Genomic DNA, 21,584 nt, shown 5'->3' on the forward strand with positions numbered 1-21,584 from the left:
TTCTGCTACCGGTTCTCCGAACTGCTCAAAATTTCCACTAGTGGTTCTTCAGAACCTGTCAGAACCTGCTGGATTTCACCCCTGGACTATACCTTGAAGATACTGTATTTTTGACATGCTTACTAATCTGTGAATTGGAAAGTCTCTGCTTAGTAACAAATCTGTGATATTTTAAGAGTGGGAGTACCATATACACCTGCAGACACCAAAATATCAACCCAGCTTGTGACGCTCTCTGCCACCGTTTATAATATGTATTATATTAAAGTAATTTATTTCAGTGTCTACTACCACTTCCAAATAATAAGACAAGTTGTGATGCTGTAACATGTAACATGAAAATCCAAGCTTTTCTTATCACCAGGATTTCCATTAATATCTATGTCCCACATGATTTCTCAAATGCATTCTTAGACAATAAAAACATAGGTACAATCCATTGCAATCCACTTCTTAGTATCCATTGGGCCAGAAAAAAGACAAATAATAAGATAGAGTATGAAGGATTTTTCTTCTTCATCACAGAAGTGTTTTATACGAGTAATCACAACAGTCTCTCAAATATACCTGCTAATCCTAAAGCATTGAAAATTAGCAATTTATGGAAGGAAAAAACAAATGTACATTTGCCTGAAAGTCAAATAAATCCACCATCTCAAAATTCCAGCCCTTCTTTGTCTGTCTCTCTGTGAATATCTTGCAGAGATATTCCAGAACCACAGACGTATCTCAGTTACTTTGTTAGAGTGAATGCTGCTTAATTTTAATACTAGGTACGGCACAATTGAGAATATAAGTGCAATTTTGTTCAAGTTAAAAAGTTCGAACTCAGCAGTAAATGGCTTTATACTTTATAATAAATATTATTAAATAATTTGGTAATCATTTGAAGGGTCCAGATTAAAATATACATTTCCATCTGTGCAAAAAGACATTATCGGCATGCTAGAACAGATGCTTTCAGAGTAGAATAGTATGGCCAGTACATAGGGGGGGGGGGTAGGCCTTGACTTATGATCATTTGTTTAGCAACTATTCAAAGTTACGATGGCATTTTTAGAAATAACAGATACTTGCACTTACAACTGTTGCAGTGACCCTGTCATGTGATCAAAATTTAGGTGCTTGGCAATCAACATGTATTTAGGATGGCTGTGGTATCCCAGGGTTATATGATCACCATTTGCAACCTACCCAGCTGGCTTCTGACAAGCAAAGTCAGGAGGGGAAAGCTGGATTTGCTTAACAACCACTGATTCACTTAACAATTATGATGATTTGCTTAATGATCACAAAAAAACAAGGTCATAAACTGAGTGTGATTTATTTAATGACCACCTCACTTAGCAACAGAAGTTCTGGTCCCAATAATGGTCATAAATCAAGGATTACCTGTAGTTTTAGAAGCATCCATATCAATTCAGAAATCATACCTGTTCTCCTAAGAATTCATTCATTGATTTACATTCCTGCACAAGCAAATCATTATAAGATTACTCAAAAATTGTTCATGAATAATTGTGCATAATCTCTTACTGTTATTTTAGAAAGTGTCAATGGAAGAGTCTGAGTTTTTATCTAAAATCACCTACTGAATTATGATAGAGCTGAGTTTTCATTTGGTTACTTCCTGCTTTAAATCATATATTCCTAGTGTTAAGTGACACCAACTCTTCTCTTCTTATTGACTCCAACTATTATGCAACCTTTGCATTCAAGACAGATCACACTCTTTTGGAGGATGACTTGCTCATCAATCCTACATTTGGCATTGCAGTTGCCTTCAGTCACTTCAGAGCCTTGGCAGTACAGTGGTCTAAGGCACCCTGTTATTAAGCTGGTTATTAAGACCAGCTGCCTGCAATTACTGCAGGTTCGAATCTCGCCAAGGTTGACTCAGCCTTCCATCCTTTCTAAGGTAGGTAAATTGAGGACCCAGTTGTGGGGGCAATAAGCTGACTTTGTATAAATATACAAAAGGATGAAGGCTATTGCTGAGCACATTGTAAGCCGCCCTGAGTCTCCGGAGAAGGGCGGCATATAAATCAAATTAAAAAAAAAACAAAACTGTTGCAGATCTCAGATGCATCCAAAGAGATGAACATGAAGAAAAGAGTTGAATATCTCCTGGAAGATGAGGAAGATTCATGTGATAACCACACAACAGAACTAATGAGTAACCATTAAGTATGAAGAAAGAGCACAAATAAAATAGAATTGAAAATATATTAGCATACAACATGCACAACATCAGATAAAGAGCACATCAAATTACAACTTTTTCTGATAACTCACTATGATGAGCCAACCTTAATGTTATCTTAACAAAACATTTATTTGTAATTTGGCCAAGACAACTTCCATTGTGAACTTGTGGAACTGATGTATTCTAACTGGATACAATTGCATTTTACCTACATGAAACTCAATTTTTGCTTCTATTTCTCAAATAGCCTGCTGGTGTATGTGTGTTTTTTTTCCTGGCTGTGTTGTAATGTAAAAACACTGGCATCAACACATGAGTGGTCATCCAAAATTTGTGCAGTGCAGTTTTATTACTTCCCACACAGTTAACCATAGTTATGACTTGGGAATAGCTTACATATTCCTTTCCATCTTTCCCGTTCTTCTTTTCACTAACATTTCTCTTTTTCCTCCCTAGCATTTCCCAGAATCAGCTTCAGGTCGATATAATTAAATAAGCCCTAGAGCAGTTTTACAAAAACCTGCTTCAGATATTGCTTTCAAACTTTAGTCAAACTTTGCCCTGAATCTGATGAAGACTTAGTAACTACAGTTGGGACGGTTGAACAAGACAGCATCAAGTCAACATAGGTTTCCCTTGTTTCAGTAGGCACTTCTGGAAGCAATAACTCTACATTACCTAGAGCCATTTAAACACTGTCAGATTCATATGGGGGAAGAAAAGCAGATGGTACACAGAACTACACCCAAACTAAGGGCTTAAGTGAGAGAAATAGATTAATTCATGACCTCAAATTTCCAGTATCTAGGAAAAGGTAAATGCAAAAACAGAAATTGCACATGCATATTAGTGTATTGTGTTTATGTTTCTGGTATGCATTTGGAACCAGGGCACAAGAAGTATAGCTCATCATAGTTGCATTGACTAGAGCTGGCAAGACACCAATACGTGCTATTTTCAGTTCAACAGTGCTCCAAGCATTAGCAGAAAGAAAGAAAAGGGGCACTTACACAGCATATTGAAACAAATGGATTGCATAGCCAATTTATTGCCTTTGCTGGAATGCTCTCGTTAGACTTCAGGTTCAGGCAGGATACATTTGGAAAGCTCGCTCTTTTTAAAAAATTAGTCTGGCCTTGAGGGCTGAGCATGCTGGCACGGGGAAGCACAGGCAGCAAGGGATGAGGGGTGGGGGCAGAAATAGGGCAATTACTTACATTGACAACCCTGGTTGTGCCAGTTATATCCCCGCAGACACTTATCACACTTAGGCCCTGTTGTTCCCTGCTTACACTCACAAATTCCTTTTTCATTACAGCGATCATGGACTGAGCCCAAACGGTTACAATTACATTCTGCAGAAACAAGATAACAAACATAAACTCAGTGCCAGGGGTACATGGTCATAAGTAATGCATCACTGAAATGGGTAACAAGGTTCACTTTGTAAACATAATGCAGGGTTGAGGCGTTTGTGGTCTTTTAGCTGATCCTGGGTTTCATTAGCTTCAACCAGTATAGCTAATGCTCAGTTATGGCCAATGCTGAAATATAATGATCAGTATTATATAGTTCAACAATAGCTGTAGGGCCATAGATGTCCATCAGCTATAGAAGACCATTTAAAGATGATGGAAAGGAAAAAAAAAACATGCATGAAAGCCTCTTGTTAGTCAGTTTGCGATATTCACCTTTACCTAAAGGATATAGGATTTCACCTTTACCTAAAGGATATAGAATTCCTAAAGGATTATGAATTTAAGGTGGATCCCACCAATCACAGCACCACAAAATCACAAACCTTCCTTCTTTCCTACAAAAGTGAAGGGATTAAGATTGAAAGAGAGAAGGAAAGAAAAGGCCTGACGATAAATTCCCTGTTGCACTTTGAAATTAAATATGAATTCCTGTCTGTAAATGCTGGCAAGTTACTTAATGAATGATTTTCATGATGGAATAAGAAGATGGTGTAGAAATAAAACAAAGAAAGAAGTCACTGCTGTCTTCAAACATAGTTAACTCTCCAATATGATCTTCAAGTTTTTAAGATTGGTTTTAATGAACATCAGGTAAGCTTGGCATTTCATGAAACATCAAGTAAAGTACATTTTAAATGATTAAAATAGAGAAAGCAAGGTTCCCTCCTCTGTACATACTGTAGTATTGAAGTGTTTCCGTAGGCAGTGAAAAGATACTTTAAGCATTTCCAGAATAGTCTTTCTTCATAGTCACAAGGACTAATTGAATTTATTTACAGCATTTTAGTGTTTAGCAATTACTGGCACTGGATTTTGGATATTATTATTATGGTTTGTCCCACAATCAACCAGATGTTTAGACTGGATTTGGAATTTTTATACACCTATCGAGTCCTTCCCAAGAATGTATGATGTATGTATGTATGTATGTATGTATGTATGTATGTATGTATGAATGTATCAGGGGTGGGTTCTACCTACCTTTGCTACCGGTTCGCAAGGGGGCCGCCTGTGTGCACTCTTCTGCATATGCACAGAAGCGTTCTGATGACATCGCGGTCAGTGGGTGGAGCCTCCCACCGGTTTTACTACTGGTTCTATAGAACCGGTCCGAACCAGGGGCAACCCACCACTGGTATGTATGCATGTATGTATGTATGTCTGCCGCTACAGTGTCCACATCTTTCCATTTAAGATTGATGTTCTTCAGGTCTTCCTATAATGTTTGGCATCAGGTTTTCTTTGGCCTTCCTCTTTTTCTCTGAATCTCTGGTGGTATCCAATTGATTATGGTCTTGGCTGGATGTTGTTCACTCACACGGAGCACATGTCCAACAAAGTACGTTCTGCATTCAAGGTTATTATTCTTATTCTTATTAAAATATTAACATTTCCTACCTTGGAAATCTGAGATAAGTAGTAGTACGATTAAGATTAATGTTTAAAAATATTAGTTAGCAGGAGTTTAGTTCAAGCTTAGCTTTTCTGCTATTGTGTTAAACATAAGGACATTGAGGTAGACAATGGTTGACCTTATACATATTTTAAAAATAGTGCTTCTCCAATTAAATATTGCATCGGTCACAATACTTTTAATTTCAGGTTTAAGAAATATATACTCACATTTGGTTCACCTTTTACCTCTACACCTCTGAATAATCTCACTGAAATAGCATAATAGCATAGGTTTGCTGTTAGATCAACCCTGGTTAAGGGTTGACACAGTAAGGCAAGCCACCAGTAGGCAGAAAACAGTGAGAGGGAAGCCAATTTTAGAGGTGATTAGGTTGCTCGGAAAATGGCACTTGCTTCTGAGAGGATGCCAAATGGCCCAGAGACATTGAGGGGCAGAGCACATGATTGTTGCTGGAGGTTTGGTGGGAAGCAGGAGAATTGAGGAGAGGGTGGAGAGGAGTATCATTGCAGCAACCTGTGGTCAGTTGTAAGAATGAATGACCATGGGTCGGCTGCAGTTGCCATAACTTTGAAACAGAGTCATATATACCCTTTGCATGGCCTTTGTAACTTCAAATGGTTGCTATGTGACTGAATGTGGGGTCTACCTATATATTACACTTTCATCTGTTCTTTAAATTAAAATGTCTAGACCATTGGTGGGATTCAAATTTTTTTACTACCGGTTCTGTGGGTGTGGCTTGGTGGGCGTGGCATGGCATGGCATGGCTTGGTGGGCCTGGCAGGGGAAGATTACTGCAAAATCCCCATTTCCTCTCGATCAGCTGGGACTCAGGAGGCAGAGAATAGATGGGGGCAGGGCCAGTCAGAGGTGGTATTTACCGGTTCTCTGAACTACACAAAATTTCTGCTACCGGTTCTCCAGAATTGGTCAGAACCTGCTGAATACCACCTCTGGTCCAGACATTTGTAACTTTTCCTTGATAATTCTGGTTCCTTTCTTCCTAAAGATTTCCAATTCCATAGTAAGTTTTCTATAATGACTAGAACTATACACATTATTCCATGTGGGGCACTCATGGACTTTTTTTAAAAAAATATAGTATTAGCAATAATGCTAAAGTGAGCCTTTTATAAGTAGCCTTTTAGGAGGCTATTGGTCATTCCAATGGATGCAACAAAAGCTTGCCTAAATACAGTATCTTTTCCTGTTTGATAATGAGAAACCAGATTTGATTTATGGCTGTAAATTCCCAGTCCCTACTGTCAATAACTATACAACATTTATCAACTTGCTGTACTGTTTTATTTAACAGAAATATTTTTACTGCATCTTCCCTAGATCAGTTTCCTGTTTCATTTAATTCTTGTTATTGGTTTTTCTGGATTTTTTTCCTTTAAGAATTTGATTTTGATTGCAGGTACCCCTGTGTGGATAGAATTTATATTTCAGGGTAACAATAACTTTGCCTACAGTTATTAAATAGTAAGATCCCAAAGTATTTCTTTTGAATCCATGCTGTGTGAAAAGCATTATTACTATTATTGTTTAAAAAAACATTGTTCCATTTATGTTTATTTACTGCAATTTGATTACAAATCAGCAAGAGGAGAAAAGGAAAAACAGAAAGCTAAAAGGTGATAATTCTACACTGCAAATAGAAAAAGTTTAAGGAGAATTTATTCTAAAAAGCAAGTAATACATGTGCAACTTTTCAGAATCTATGAATTACGAATGACACAATATGTGATTTCAAAGTCACTATAAATTCAGAATAACAATGTAGTACAGGCTCATTTAGATATTTGTCACTCTACACTACAATTATGGGGTAGTTATTTTTTATATAATCTGAACTGCCAAGCACAAAACTAAATGAAAAAGAAAGAGTTTGCTCAGATCTTTTCCAGTTGAAGTAATGCTGAATCACATAATTATGCCAAGAATGCTGATTGTCCCTCGGGTTTTTCTAGAAAGGCTACAACTAGCCAATAATTTAAAACAAGCATTAATGTTAGGATTGCTCCCTATTTTAGAAATATTGTTTATAATACTATAATTATTCTTTCAACCATAGCTGAACATAATACTTGCTTTTCAAGTAAAAGCATTTTAATTTTTTTTTCTAAGAGGCAATTTAGTCAGTTTTTAGGAATTATGCAAGCACAACCTGTTACACATTGATGCTTCTTTCATGACTGTGGACATGCACAATGCACATCAACTTCTTAGCATTACTTAGGTAATAGAAACGGGAACTAGATTTAAAGTTGCAGAGCAATGCCATCTGCTTGGAAATCTGAACAAAATGAATGTGTGCAAATAAAACTAACATAGTGAAGGATGACAAAATTATAAAAATCTATATTTAAAAAATATTTCACTATTTATATGACCATGTACATTTTCTATTTTCATGCATGCCAAGCAGTTCTTCAGTTTTTAATGAAGTTAACTGAAGTTGTTTAGATGTCTGTGGACACGTGCATTGTGATGCTTTTTGGTCACACATTACTACTAAACACATGATGGCTATTGTCACTGAAACTTACTAAAGGAATGTTACAAATATTGGATTACAGTTTATAATTTAAGTGCTGCTGTATCCCAAAGGCTCCTAAATTTCATTAAAACACAGCTTTATTAAGGTTTTGAGGTAATTTTGAAAACTAGTTCTAAAAAATGCAATCAGTGGAATTGCTGAGAATAGTTACTATTTTCCTGAACATTTCTTTTCCCTTTTTCCTTTTATTTGTTTGCTAAACTAAAGTATAATGTTGCTTATTGCCTTGGATAGTGTTTACTTTAGGAAGGACATGTGCTGATTGAGTCAAAGTTAGCACTCTCTTGACTCACAAGTGAGTTTAACCAAGTTCAACAGGATTTATTATCTATTAAGAATCTTGGGATTTCAGGATAGTACATCACAAATCTTTCGTATATACTCAGAAATGCTAAAGTTTAAAAGGAATTATCAATATCATGATTGCTAACTCTATTTATTACAGGTAATCTGTGATTTACAACAGTTCATTTAATGACCATTCAAAGTTACAATGGCACTGAAAAGTGACTTATGATCATTTTTCACATGACCATTGCAGCATCCCCATAGTGAGGTTATCAATGTTCAGATGCTTGGCAACTGACTCATATTTATAAAGGTTGCAGTGTCCTGGGGTCATGTGATCACCTTTTGTGACTTTCTGACAAGCAAAGTCAGTGGGGAAGCCAGATTCACTTAACAACCATATCACTAACTTAACAATGTCAGTGATTCGTTTAACAACTGTGGCAAGAAAGATCGTAAAATGGGGCAAAATTCACTTAACAAATGTCTTACTTAGCAACAACTGTAGTCTGTAGGCTCAACTGTAGTCGTAATAGCTTCTATTTTTGGTGTAAGCAGATCTATAGAGAAGGCAAAGGAGCTCATCTGTGATCTTATATTGGAGGGGGGTGCGGACCTGGCAGGTATTACGGAGACCTGGTTGGGCCAAGAGGGGGGGTCCCCCTCGTTGAAATGTGCCCACCAGGTTTCCGTGCATTTCATCAGCCAAGGGCCCAGGGGAGGGGTGGGGGAGTGGCGGTGATTATTAGGGAGAGTCTTTGTCCGAGGGAGACCACTGTTCCTCAGATAGCTGGATGTGAGTCCCTCTTTGTGAAGTGGGGCCGTGGGGTGCAGATGGGTTTGCTGACTGCATACCTGGCTCCCTGCCACGTGGCAGCGACCCTACCCGAGCTACTCGACGTCATCGCCGGGGTGGCGGTGGATACCCCCAGACTTATTGTCATGGGGGATTTCAACCTTCCATCCGCAGGTGAGACTCCCGAGGTGGCTCGGGAGTTCATGGCTTCCATGATGACTATGGACCTGACCCAGTTAGTTCAAGGCCCCACTCACATAGGAGGACACACTCTGGACTTGATTTTCATCTCTGGTCAGTGGTTGAATGATCTTGGTAGAGGGGACTTAGACATTAAACCCTTGTCATGGACAGATCATTCGCTCCTTCACTTGGACTTTCCTACCGCTTCCCCCTGCCGCAGGGAGACGGAACCGACTAAATGGTTCCGTCCCAGGCGCCTGATGGATCCAGAAAGGTTCCTGACGGAGCTTGGGCCGTTTCCTGAGACTCTGACACACGACTCGACTGAAGAGCTGGTGGCCACCTGGGAGAATGCAGCCGCCGGAGCTTTGGATCGTGTCGTGCCTTTGTGGCCTCTGACCCGATGCCGATCTCAATTGGCTCCTTGGTTCTCTGAGGAGCTGAGAGAGATGAAGCGTCGGAAAAGACGCCTAGAGAGCATTTGGAGGACTAGTCATTCTGATTCCGACCGGACACAGGTGAGGTCTTATATCAAGACCTACCTAGTGGCGATAAAAGCGGCAAAATCTAACCATTTTTCTGCTCTTATCGCATCTGCAGAGAACTGCCCAGCCGCCCTGTTTAGGGTGACCCACTCCCTTCTTCGGGGGGGAGTGCGGGAGGATCCCTTGCAGGGTCGAGCTGAGGATTTTGTGCAATTCCTGCACGATAAAGTCGCTGGGATTCGGGAAGGCTTGGACTCCGACTGGGTGAGTCTGGGGGAGGAGACGAGGGTAGGTCTTGAGAATATTATCTGGGAGGAGTTTGATCCTGTGGCTCCCGAGGATGTGGACAGGGTTCTGGGTAGGATTAGTGCTGCCACATGTTTATTGGACCCGTGTCCCTCCTGGTTGGTACTGGCCTCCCAGGCGGTTACACGAGGCTGGCTCCAGGGGATTATAACTGCTTCTCTGAGTGAGGGTGCCTTTCCCGCCGCCTTGAAAGAGGCGGTGGTGAGGCCCCTCCTCAAGAAGCCTTCCCTGGACCCAGCTGAATTAGTTAACTACCGTCCGGTCTCCAACCTTCATTTTGTGGCGAAGGTTGTTGAGAGTGTGGTGGCACGACAACTGCCCAGGCACCTGGATGAAGCTATCTATCTAGACCCGTACCAGTCGGGCTTCAGGCAGGGGCACAGCACAGAAACAGCATTGGTCGCGTTGGTGGATGATCTCTGGAGGGCCCGGGACAGGGGTTGCTCCTCTGTCCTAGTCCTATTAGATCTCTCAGCGGCTTTTGATACCATCAACCATGGTATCATGCTGCAGCGGTTGAGAGGGTTAGGAGTAGGGGGCACCGTTTTGCAGTGGTTCTCTTCCTTCCTCTCCGGCCACTCGCAGTTCATGTTGGCAGGGGGGCAGAGGTCGACCTCGAGGCATCTCGCATGGAGAGTGCCACAAGGGTTGGTCCTCTCACCTCTTCTGTTCAACATTTATGTGAAGCCGCTGGGTGAGATCATCCGTGGTTTTGGGGTGAAGTGTCACCTGTACGCTGATGATACTCAGCTGTACATCTCCACCCCAGACCACCCCAACGATGCCCTTGATGTGATGTCTCGCTGCCTAGAGGCTGTGCGGGTCTGGATGGGGAGGAACAGGCTCAGACTCAGCCCATCCAAGACCGAGTGGCTGTGGTTGCCGGCGTCCCGATATAGTCAGCAGGTGCCATTGCTGACTATTGGGGGTGAATCTTTGCCCCCCACAGAGAGGGCTCGCAATCTGGGTGTCCTCCTGGACGCATGGCTGTCTTTAGAAGAGCATATGACGGCCGTGGCCAGGGGGACCTTTTATCAGGTTTGCCTGATCCGCCAGTTGCAGCCCTTTCTAGACCGGGACGCCTTGCGCACGGTCACTCATGCCCTTGTCACCTCCCGGCTGGACTATTGTAATGCTCTCTACATGGGGCTCCCCTTGAAGAGCACTCGGAAGCTCCAACTGGTCCAGAATGCGGCCGCGCGGGTGGTTATGGGTGCAACTCGTTGTGCCCACGTGACACTCCTCCTGCGCGAGCTGCACTGGCTCCCTGTGGTCTTCCGGGTGCAATTCAAGGTGTTGGTTACCATCTTTAAAGTGCTCCATGGCATAGGACCCGGGTACCTTCGAGACCGTCTTCTGCCACCAATAGCCTCCCACCAACCAGTCCGTTCCCACAGAGAGGGTCTCCTCAGGGTGCCATCAGCCAAGTTATGTCGGCTGGCGACACCCAGGGGGAGGGCCTTCTCTGTGGGAGCCCCAGCCCTGTGGAATGAACTGCCCCGGAAATACGTAAGATCTCCGACCTCCGGGTGTTCCGCTGCGCACTGAAGACCCTGTTGTTCCGCCAGGCAGGGCTGTCAATATAATAATTTTAAATTGGGGTATTTTAATTTTTAGGGTTTTAAATCGGCCAAATCTATTTAATTATTTTAATTTTTAATTATTGTTGTGTCTTGTGTTTTTAAATTGGTTGTACACCGCCCTGAGTCCTTCGGGAGAAGGGCGGTATAGAAATAAAATTATTTATTATTTTATTTATTTATTTATATGGGAAAGGAGGCACAAATCAGAATACCTCATCAGAAATTGAATAGTTTGGATTAGATCTAAATCAAATTGCTTCATGTTATGAAACAATTGCATCTTCTGTTACCTTAAATATGAGGAGTTTCCTCACATTCAACATTACTGAGCTTGAAAGAATAAACTCTTCTCTCCTATTGCTAGATGAAGGTGCATTTTTTTCCTGCTAAGAATTAGATAGCCAATAAGCCTCACTTGTATTAGCCAGTAATAAGTAGATGAGCGTTCTATTTCAACTATGCTTGAATATGCATTGCAACGACCAGGTCAAGAAAAGTGGTTGTCATATTTCTTAATATTTGTATAGAATCAATTAATTCAACAAGATACTTTTTAAAAATATTACTTACCCTCATTTTGGAAATTGTGGATAAAACATCCCACAATTCAGTATAATTTGTTGTTTTTTATGTATCTGAAAGTGTATTACATCTTGATTCCTTTCATCAATTTGTTTAATATGCAGATTACTGATTATTGTAGAAAATACCTTTTTAAAAATAGCTACAATAATGAATCTTGTTAGAAGCAATAAAATGCATTGGAGTGATAGGTGCAATTATAATCCAAGCATGAAATGGTGTAATTAAAGTACATTCATAAAGAATATCGAATAAAATTTTCTGATGTACAGTTGAAAAGTCATATTGAATATCTTGAAGAGATCTTTTTTAAAAGAAACTTGCTGTTTAAAATCAACAGAATGCTATATTTTTAATAATCTGTATCCTTAAAAGAGTCAATGTTTAACTTGAAAATATATAATTGATTCCTAGCCAGTATTTATAGATAAGTGGTGGTCTATAGCTCAAGTGTAAATGCTTTATGGTAAGATTTCCATTACACTACATTTAATTAATAGCATTTTATTTCAAGCTCCAAAGAAGTATGCACTATATTCCACATAGGTCTATAGAATCCTGTCATATCAAGAAGTAGGACTAGATAACTAATAATGATCACTGATTTAAATTCATGGCAGGATTGCAGACCAGATGATCTTCTGATCCAGTTAGATACAGTAGTCTAAGAAGATCAGAAGGTAGGATGAAGATGATAATAAGAATGGTAGTAGAAGTAATAGTGGCAATAACACCAATAGTTATATCACATTGCTTAGAAAACTTTCCTGACTCTGTCTGTAGCTGTAAAAACCAGGTAGTTATCAAACATGCGACAAATTCCAAGTTGGATTTCTACATAGATAATTCTTTTGGGAGGTAAATTGTACATTGGATATGAAGCTCATCATATATACTTGTAGCAGGGGTGGGTTACAAAACCCGTCGCATCCGGGCGGGTGGGCAGAGTCTCCTGCCACCGCCGCTATCCGTTCGCCCGATCAGTGGCGAAATGGTAGCAACCTACCACTGACTTGTAGAAATAATAATCAGGTAGTCCTGATGGTGAACAAGAGAAAGGGTTTTTACCTATCCTAAAATGGTCTTCATATAGAAAATGACTCTGTTTCTATAATTAGGTGATCTTGATACTTAGAAATGCATCATATGTGAAATGGTTCTCTTTTGATGTTATTCCTCTTTGCATTGTGTGTCTAGTGATGCAAAAAAAAAAAAAAAAAAAAAAAAAACCCAAAAAACCAAGAAAAACCCAGTGATGGGAAGTGTTTTATAAGAAATATGTTTGGTCATCTTTTTAACTAGTTTTTTTTTTAAAGGAGATGGACTTTATGTTTTGCTTATTGATAGAAAGCAATAATTTTGCATTCTCTGTACTTGCTCCAAAGGAAGACAACCCTAAATTTAAGATGTTCCTAATAAAAAATAAAAGGTAGCAGGAAAATGAACAGAAAAATGTAAGTTCCATATTTGTCATCCTATGAGTGTCAACCCCTGCTGAAACCAGTCTTGGGAAATCTACCCTCTCCTGTAAGATGTGCACGTACGACACACTTATATATGTATGCATCTGCCAAATGTCCTACTCTCCAGCTAAGAGCATGAATGATCATTAATTAAGAGTATTACTTGAAAATAAGGAGCCCGATTTATAAAATTAATTGATTCCCCCATCTGAATACAGCAACCTTTCCGTCTCCCACACAAATCGCGCACACAGAAAAATTTATGTACTTCTGTTCCTAGGAGAAATGAATAACAAGGTCATAAAGCTAAGGAGAAGTTGCACTAGGAATGGAAAGAAAGGAAATGGCAGGAAATTGGATGCAGATGAAATACTGGAAGAATTTATTGAAAAGAGGAAAGTGACTACAAAACAGGTCAAATTCAGCAGGCAGGCAGCTCCGCTCCAAAATATTGCTAATCTTCAGACTAATCTTTAAAGACATCTATATAATCTGCAGCCATTTTCACTTCTACCCATTCACTTGGTTTTCAACAGCTTCTATTTATTTCAGTGAAATGAAGATCTTTTGTTCTCCATTTATAGCTAGTGATTTTTGGGAAGCAAGACTTATTTGGGAACACCACTTCGTAATGAGTAAATATGGTTTTTGTTTCAATACACTGATATTTATTTCATGTTACTATGAAGCTATCTGACCTGATGCTCACAATTTGCAGTAATTAAATGTGTGTTATTATATAAGATTAAATTATATGTCTGTGCTGCAATGTGTGAATCATATAAATATATTTTAATACACAGAATCAAACTCTAAGAACACCAGAAATTCTCAAAATAGCAGGTTTTAATCTACTAATTTGAGCTTTGCCTTGGTGTTCAAAAAAACCCAAAGAGGATAGTTGAACTACCAGTAAATATTTTTTTTAACAAAATGAAGAAATATCTACAATATTTAATCACGGCCATTCATAATCACATAAACTTCTTACTTAGTCTAGCTATGAATTCAGTTTTAAAATCAAACATATTTAATCACAGATCTTCACTGAAAAAGCTTATTCTGGCTTAGTTGGCAAAATTAAAAAGATGGAAACAGTTTACTTAAGTACCAATGGATTCTAAATGGCTAAAAACAGGCAGAGAACAAAATGCCAGAATTAGAACATAACTGACCTATGCATATATTTTCATCGTCCAGCTTTGCAGAAGCATTTCTGTGGTAGCCCAGCCTGCACAACTGACAGTGGTACCCTCTAGTGTTGTGTTTACAGCTCACACAAATGAATGTACTGAGCAGATCGATGTAACTGCACCGGTTGGAGTGGCCGAAGCATTCACAGTCTTGCAAGGAAGAACAAAAATGTATACAAAAGGGTATTCTGTAGTAGATTCTCAGCAATTCACATGTTCTTCTTTTCTCAAAATAAAAAGTTATGACATATGAGCAGGTTATGAATGAGCAGCAGGACAATACATTCATGAACATCATGGTAGCATACGTGGACAATGAGAGGGGCTATGAAGATGGCATCTCTCTTCAGGCAGGAGAGAATGATGAAATATCCATATCACAGCATTGAGGATAGCTTCATCTAGTCATGGTCTAATGGAGCCAAGCATTTATGGTTGTAAGCCTTTTGCTAGTTTTGGTGCACAGTTCTGGTAACACAAACTCTGGTAGTTTTGCCAGAAGTCAATACATGTCTGGGATTTTCTCATGTTACTTTTACATTGCTTTGATGACAACTGCAATGCAATATATTCCAAAAGGTAGCAACATGGTCATCTTCAAAGAGGTTGGTTCAATGGTGCTTTTTCAAAAGGCAACTGGACTTTCTTCGTTTTGCTTGAAGACATTTTGCTTCTCGTCCAAGACGCTTTTTCCATTTTGCAGGAGATCTGAAGAAGCTTCCTGGATGAGAAGCGAAACATCTTCAAGCAAAGCAAAGAAAGTCCAGTTGCCTTTTGAAAAAGCACCTTTGGGACAGCCATGACCTGGGTGACTGAGAATCTCCACAGACATCTTTCAAAGATTGGGTATACAGTATTTATTATCCAGCGAAAGCACCAAGTATGTTTAGGCCTAACTTTTGACCTGATGACAATCATCCAGTAATGTGTAATACTAATTATGGTTCTATATTGAAATGTGTCTGTCTTTGTTTAAGGATATCAGTTCAAAATACAGCCACTCGCTTGCTAAGGAAGACCAGAAATATGATTTTTATTGTGTCTGTCCTTAAATGCCCCTGATTCTTTCCTGGGCTCAGTTCAAAAGGCTATGAGCTAAGGAAGTATAAAATGTTCCATCATAGAATGGAACTGAAATAGACCACTCAAGACTTTACAAAGGGGTTGTTTTGGATTAGAGCATTCTGTGAAGGAACATTTTATGGCTATGTGAACTATGACTAGAGTTTAAGACCAAAATATCCAGATTGACTGACTATGTACTAATCTGTCTTTGGAGGGATTTTTAAAGAACTCTCTACCCTTCTTAGTTTTCTGGAAAGCAAAGGCAGGAAGGAGGGGGAAATTCTTTCAGACTTGCAAGAATCTGTTATTCCAACCTTATAATAAAGATACAGGTAGCCCTCGCTTACTGATTGCCTTGTTTAGTGACGGTTCAAAGTTACAACAATGTAAAAAAAATAGCTTTGTGATTTACATCATTGCAGCATCCCATGTTCACTACATTTTCTTTTACTGTCTTTCACTGTGAGTTGTATTGGTTTGGGGGGGCTGCACGAAGGGAGGCTCAGCCAATTTCATTGTACACATATTGTACTCTGACAATAAAGGTTTGAATTGAATTGAATTGGGTGCTGTGCACTAGAAGGGAGATTTGCAATTGGCTTGCAACAAGCACATTAATAGAGAATGCAGAAGTAAAATGCAGAAGCCATGCTCAGATGACGTTTGACTTAATGACCAAATGGGAAAGGAGGTCATAAACTCCTCTTGGTCACATGATTTTTCATTTAGCAGCTGCAGTGCTTGCTGACCGAGCTGTCGATCCCAATTGTGGTCGCTAAGCAAGGACTACCTGTTGCATTAACACTTATAGTTTTGGCTTCCTGTCTGGATTACTTTAAAGGGCTGACACACTCTTTCTTTCTCAGTACAAACTAACTTACAGGGTTACTGTGAGATTCAAAGGGAGAACAGAGTGTTATGCATTCCCTCTTCAGCTCCTAAATGAGAGGCAGAATAAAAACCTAACACATAAATAATAAATAATTTTAATTTTGTTGTTTTGGTCCGAGGGTGCTTTTATCAGTTTTTCCTTAAAAACATTATTTTAAAGGTTATCTATGTTAGCAATAGCACTTAGATTTAACGATAATCTTTATTTTACCACTTTGCAAAGAGGGTGTACCGCAATAGCGCTTAGACTTATATATTGCTTTACAGTGCTTTACAGCCCTAAGCTGTTTACAGAGTCAGCATATTGGCCCAACAATCTGGGTCCTCATTTTACTGACCTCAGAAAGATGGAAGGCTGAGTCAACCTTGAGCCTGGTGAGATTTGATCTGCCAAACTGCCGGCAGCCGGTGATCAGCAGAAGTAGCCTGCAGTACTGCACTCTAACCACGGTGCCACTGCGGCTCATAAATGTTATATAATTTTAGGTTATATACTAGAATGCTTAAAGTGAATATATATGCGTGTGTGTATGTATAGCAATAGCACTTAGACTTATATACTGCTTTACAGCCCTCTCTAAACGGTTTACAGAGTCAGCATATTGTCCCCAACAATCTGGGTCCTCATTTTACCCACCTCGGAAGGATGGAAGGCTGAGTCAACCATATACAATGTATATGTGTATATATACATATACACATACACATATACATATGTGTGTGTGTGTGTGTGTGTGTGTGTGTGTGTGTGTGAGAGAGAGAGAGAGATCAATGTGATATGATTACTTTTATTTCCACCTTCATGTCCAATGCCTCTCATCACATGTTTAACCTGGCTGTTCTCACCAAAATTCCCATAATGAATGAGAATGAATGGAATTAAAGTTACTTCCACTGAAAAAGAAAGAAGTGGATATTTAATGTCCACACTTTTACTGAAGCTGTAAAGTTTGTCCTGTAATATCATATCCACTATTTCCCTTAATAGGCCAAATAAAAACCCAATATATAAACTAATTCATTGGAGTGCAATACATTACATGACACACTGCACTAAATACATAGCAGGTTATTTCCTAGAAATCAGAATAAATGTGTGGAGGCCAGCTGAGAGATGGGCTGTATATAACATTCATAAATTAACATGAATTGAGAACACTGCAGTTAAGACAAATCTCAGTTCATACCAACAAAGTTTTTTTAAAAAATAAAAAGTATCTTAGCCCAATACCTGTGGTTATGAAATTTATAAAACAGAAAGAAAGAAAATAATGACATTTTCCATGCATGTGGTGGCTTTGATACCCTTTATGCCATATTATATAAAAATCGATGTTATAATAGTGGGTAGAGGGACAGCAAAATTCGGATAAAAGAAACCTAAGTCCAAAGCAGAAACGTAAATGAAAATGTCTCAGACAAGACCCTCCTTTGTTCTCATGAAGATAAAGTAGTTTCAGTAAAGAAAGTTCTGAACTGTGGCATTGGTTTCTTAGTTTAGTCTACCTTGAAGAGCTGACAGCTGCACATTTCATACTTTTCATAGCTCTCTTTCATATCAGACAGAACACAAGATACAAGAAAGCAGATTTTCCACAATCTTTCAAAACAATGGTCATAACTTTTTGCCAGGACTGTACCCAGATCCTTATCTTTAATTTCATAGAAGACTAAGGAAGAGTAACTTGATCACAGATGCCCAGGAAATTCACAATTCAAAATCAGTAGGATCTATTTCTCATACTATTGCAAGAAAGGAGTCATGTGGATTTGGACAGATTACTCAGCTGGAAATGCACAGTCCAAAATGTTGTAAACTACCAGGAGACACCTCTTCTGCCTAGTAAATTTTAGTTCTATCTTCTCTAACCTTTTAGATATTGTTGAACTATACGTCTAAAGAGATAATCAGAATTACTGACTTACATTTAAATAATAAGACGAGACCCAGATTTTTGTCACCCATTTGTATCTGTAATTTATCAACGAAGAATGAAATGTTCACAAATTTCATTTATCATATGTATATGTTTCATATTTATTGTATGCAATGTGTCACAGATCATCTTTATGGAAGCAAATATATCAACGTATTCATCAGCAGTTTAGCATGTACCTCCCTTAATATCTCAAATATGATCCATTAACAATTGTTATTTTCTAACCAGCAAGTTTTTATATTTATAAAATGGGGAAGTAAGGCACACAAGGCCATCCATATCTCTAATATTAGTCTGGAGCTGCCGAATTTCCACCATTAATGTCTTAATTGAAACATTTTAAGTAAGAGTCATGCTCCCCATTCTACTTTATAGCTAGGGATTTGATCAATCATATCCATTTTTTAATGACAGAATAGCCCCAATGAACTGTTTCTGAAATGGCAGCTGATTCCTACTGCCTTTGAACTAATGCAGATAATACAGAAAGAGACTGAAGTGTTTTCGCTGACAGACCACTGCTGTACAAATTTAGGAGAGAGGTTTGGTTAATCATTTCAGTTTAAAACACTGGGATCATTCAATATAAAGCTAAATTAAGTGCCACTGCCTTTGAATTTGTAAAGCTGCTTAGCAAATTATAATGGTCAGTGTCTCTTGGCAATTGGTACAATTGACTTTTGAAGTACAAAGGCAAGAACAATAAAGATATGAATGACAGCAGTGCTTATCTGATGCTCTTCCCACTACAAACTGGTGGAATTTGTTTCTCTCTTATTTTTAAGACAATACCACCAATGGATGGTTCCTATGTTATCCTGTCAGCCCTTCCTCACCTTTCTCATAGCAAATTCTGAACAAATATGGGTGGCAATAGGAAAACAAACAATTGTTCTGACCACTATGTGGAACATTTTCTCTTATGAGTGTTGAATAGTTTCAAGAGTCAAATTTTGAAATCTTGGTCTAAATCATTTTTTTTGGGGGGGGAGGGGGAAAGACATGGGAGTCATTGTAATATTTTGCAAATGTAAGGAAAATGTGGATAGGTTTTTGACTTACAACCATCAAGCGGAAAACCAACCTAGAATGAAGGAGAAATTTCCTGACAGTTAGAACAATTAATCACTGGAACAACTTGCCACCAGAAGTTGTGGGTACTATAAAACTGGAGGTTTTTAAGAAGAGGTTGGAGAAGTATTTGTCTGAAATAGTATAGGATCTCCTACTTGAGCAGGGGGTTGGACTAGAAGACTTTCAAAGTCCCTTCCAACTCTGTTATTCTGTTAAATATGACATTGGGAATTTTTTTAAAAATGTGACATTTAGTGACCATTTGAAGTTACAACAGCACTGAAAACAGTGATTTATGACCAATGTTTACACTTACAAGTGTTGTAGCATCCTCCTGGTCATGTGATCAAAATTGTGCCCTCGATAATAGGCAAGTATTTATAACAGTTATACTATCCCAGGATCATGTGGTCACCATTTGGAACCTTCCCAACCAGCTTCTGACAAGCAAAGTCAATAGGGGAAGCCAGATTTGCTGAGTGACTGCATGATTCATTAACTCCAGCAATTCACTTAACAACGGTGGTAAAAAATGGGACACAACTCACTTAACAATTTCCTTGCTTAGCAACCCAAATTCTGAGCTCAGTTATGAACATAATTTGTGAACTACCCAGTGCTGGGATTCAAATAATTTAACAACTGGTTCTCTGCCCTAATGATTTCTTCCAACAACCAGTTCACCAAACTGCTCAGAAAGTTAACAACCGGTTCTCCTGAAGTGGTGCGAACTGGCTGAATCCCACCACTGGAACTACCTATAGTATGACAATAAACTGGTCTGAGGTATGCACAGGGTGTTCAGTCCTCACCAGTGGTGGGTTTCAAAATTTTTTACTACCGGTTCTGTGGGTGTGGCTTGGTGGGCGTGGCATGGCTTGGTGGGCGTGGCAGGGGAAGGTTACTGCAAAACCCTCATTTCCTCCCGATCAGCTGGGACTTGGGAGGCAGAGAATAGATAGGGGCAGGGTCAGTCAGAATTTTTACTACCAGTTCTTCGAACTACTCAAAATTTCTGCTACCGGTTCTCCAGAACTGGTCAGAACCTGCTAAAACCCACCTCTGGTCCTCACCCAGATGTAAGAAGTGAGTTGTACCCATTTGTATTTATGATCAAATGGAAATAGGAATATTCCCATTTAGGAAAATAGAGTGTGACAGACACATGCACAAAATGGAGCACAAGCCAATTACTGTATAAGCTTCTGATCTGCATGAATAGACAATGATTTCAAGCCATTCTGGTAAAAAAGTAGCTGAAAAAGAAAGAGCAACTTTATTTGATTTTATTATGATAAACAAGTTCTTACAGAACTTCTACAGAGCAACTAAAGATATATTTCAGGGCTTTTATAATCTCCCTTCCATGCCCACAATATCCATAGACCTTCCAAATTAAATAATACATTCACATAAGATTTTGGCCTCAACAATTCTCTAAAAGAATGCAAATGTCCAGTTGTATGCAAGGAGTATAAATCCTTCCATTCCCCACCATCTAGTCACAGCTGAAGAAGCTTCTTGGATGAGAAGTGAAACATCTTCAAGGAAAAACAGAGTCCAAGTTGCCTCTTGAGAAAGTAGGGACATCAGAACTTTTAAATTAAAATCAAATATTGGAAGTCAATTTCATTCTAATTTCTCCCACACCCATAGATTCTGCATTTTCTTACTAAGTAACTTCTTTCTGTCGTTCTGGAATGATTCACATTAAACCCACACTCAATCCTGTTGATCACATTCTAAAGCCATATTGCAAACCATTTCCATTGCTTTGCCAACCAACAACAATCTGTTCTGTAATTTTAAATCAGGAGGTAATTAAAATATAGTCTTCAAAAGAAAGTGAGGCAGTAATAAATTTCACCATATTGCTTTAAGCGTCTCTAAAATAACAAAACTGAGTCATTAATAAAAGTGACCATCAGATCAAATGACACAACTGCAGGTATACGAATCACAAGAATAATAAATAAGTTGGGCAGGAAAATGGCAGAGAAAATTTAATTGTAAGTAAATTATTAAAATATTGCTGAGTATAATCCAACCACTTAGATTATTATCTATAACT

At 38.9% G+C, this 21,584-nt stretch overlaps 1 protein-coding gene across 2 annotated transcripts in view; it reads right to left on the reverse strand.

Moving 5' to 3' along the window:
• The window catches only part of NTNG1 (netrin G1), a 261,252-nt gene that overhangs the window by 25,475 nt on the left and 214,193 nt on the right, over positions 1-21,584 (reverse strand). Inside the window, exons 5-6 of one of the 2 annotated variants that reach the window (XM_070939339.1) lie at positions 14,526-14,693; positions 3,424-3,561 (exon numbers count right to left, since the gene is read on the reverse strand). In XM_070939339.1, coding sequence (XP_070795440.1) covers positions 3,424-3,561; positions 14,526-14,693 — 306 coding nt within the window. The remainder of the gene's footprint in view (positions 1-3,423; positions 3,562-14,525; positions 14,694-21,584) is intronic. The other variant, XM_070939340.1, reaches the window with a different exon arrangement.

This window comes from Pituophis catenifer, unplaced genomic scaffold (genome assembly GCF_029215685.1).
Source record: "Pituophis catenifer annectens isolate HBS135680 unplaced genomic scaffold, rPitCat1.0.hap2 SCAF_3, whole genome shotgun sequence".
NCBI lineage: Eukaryota > Metazoa > Chordata > Lepidosauria > Squamata > Colubridae > Pituophis > Pituophis catenifer.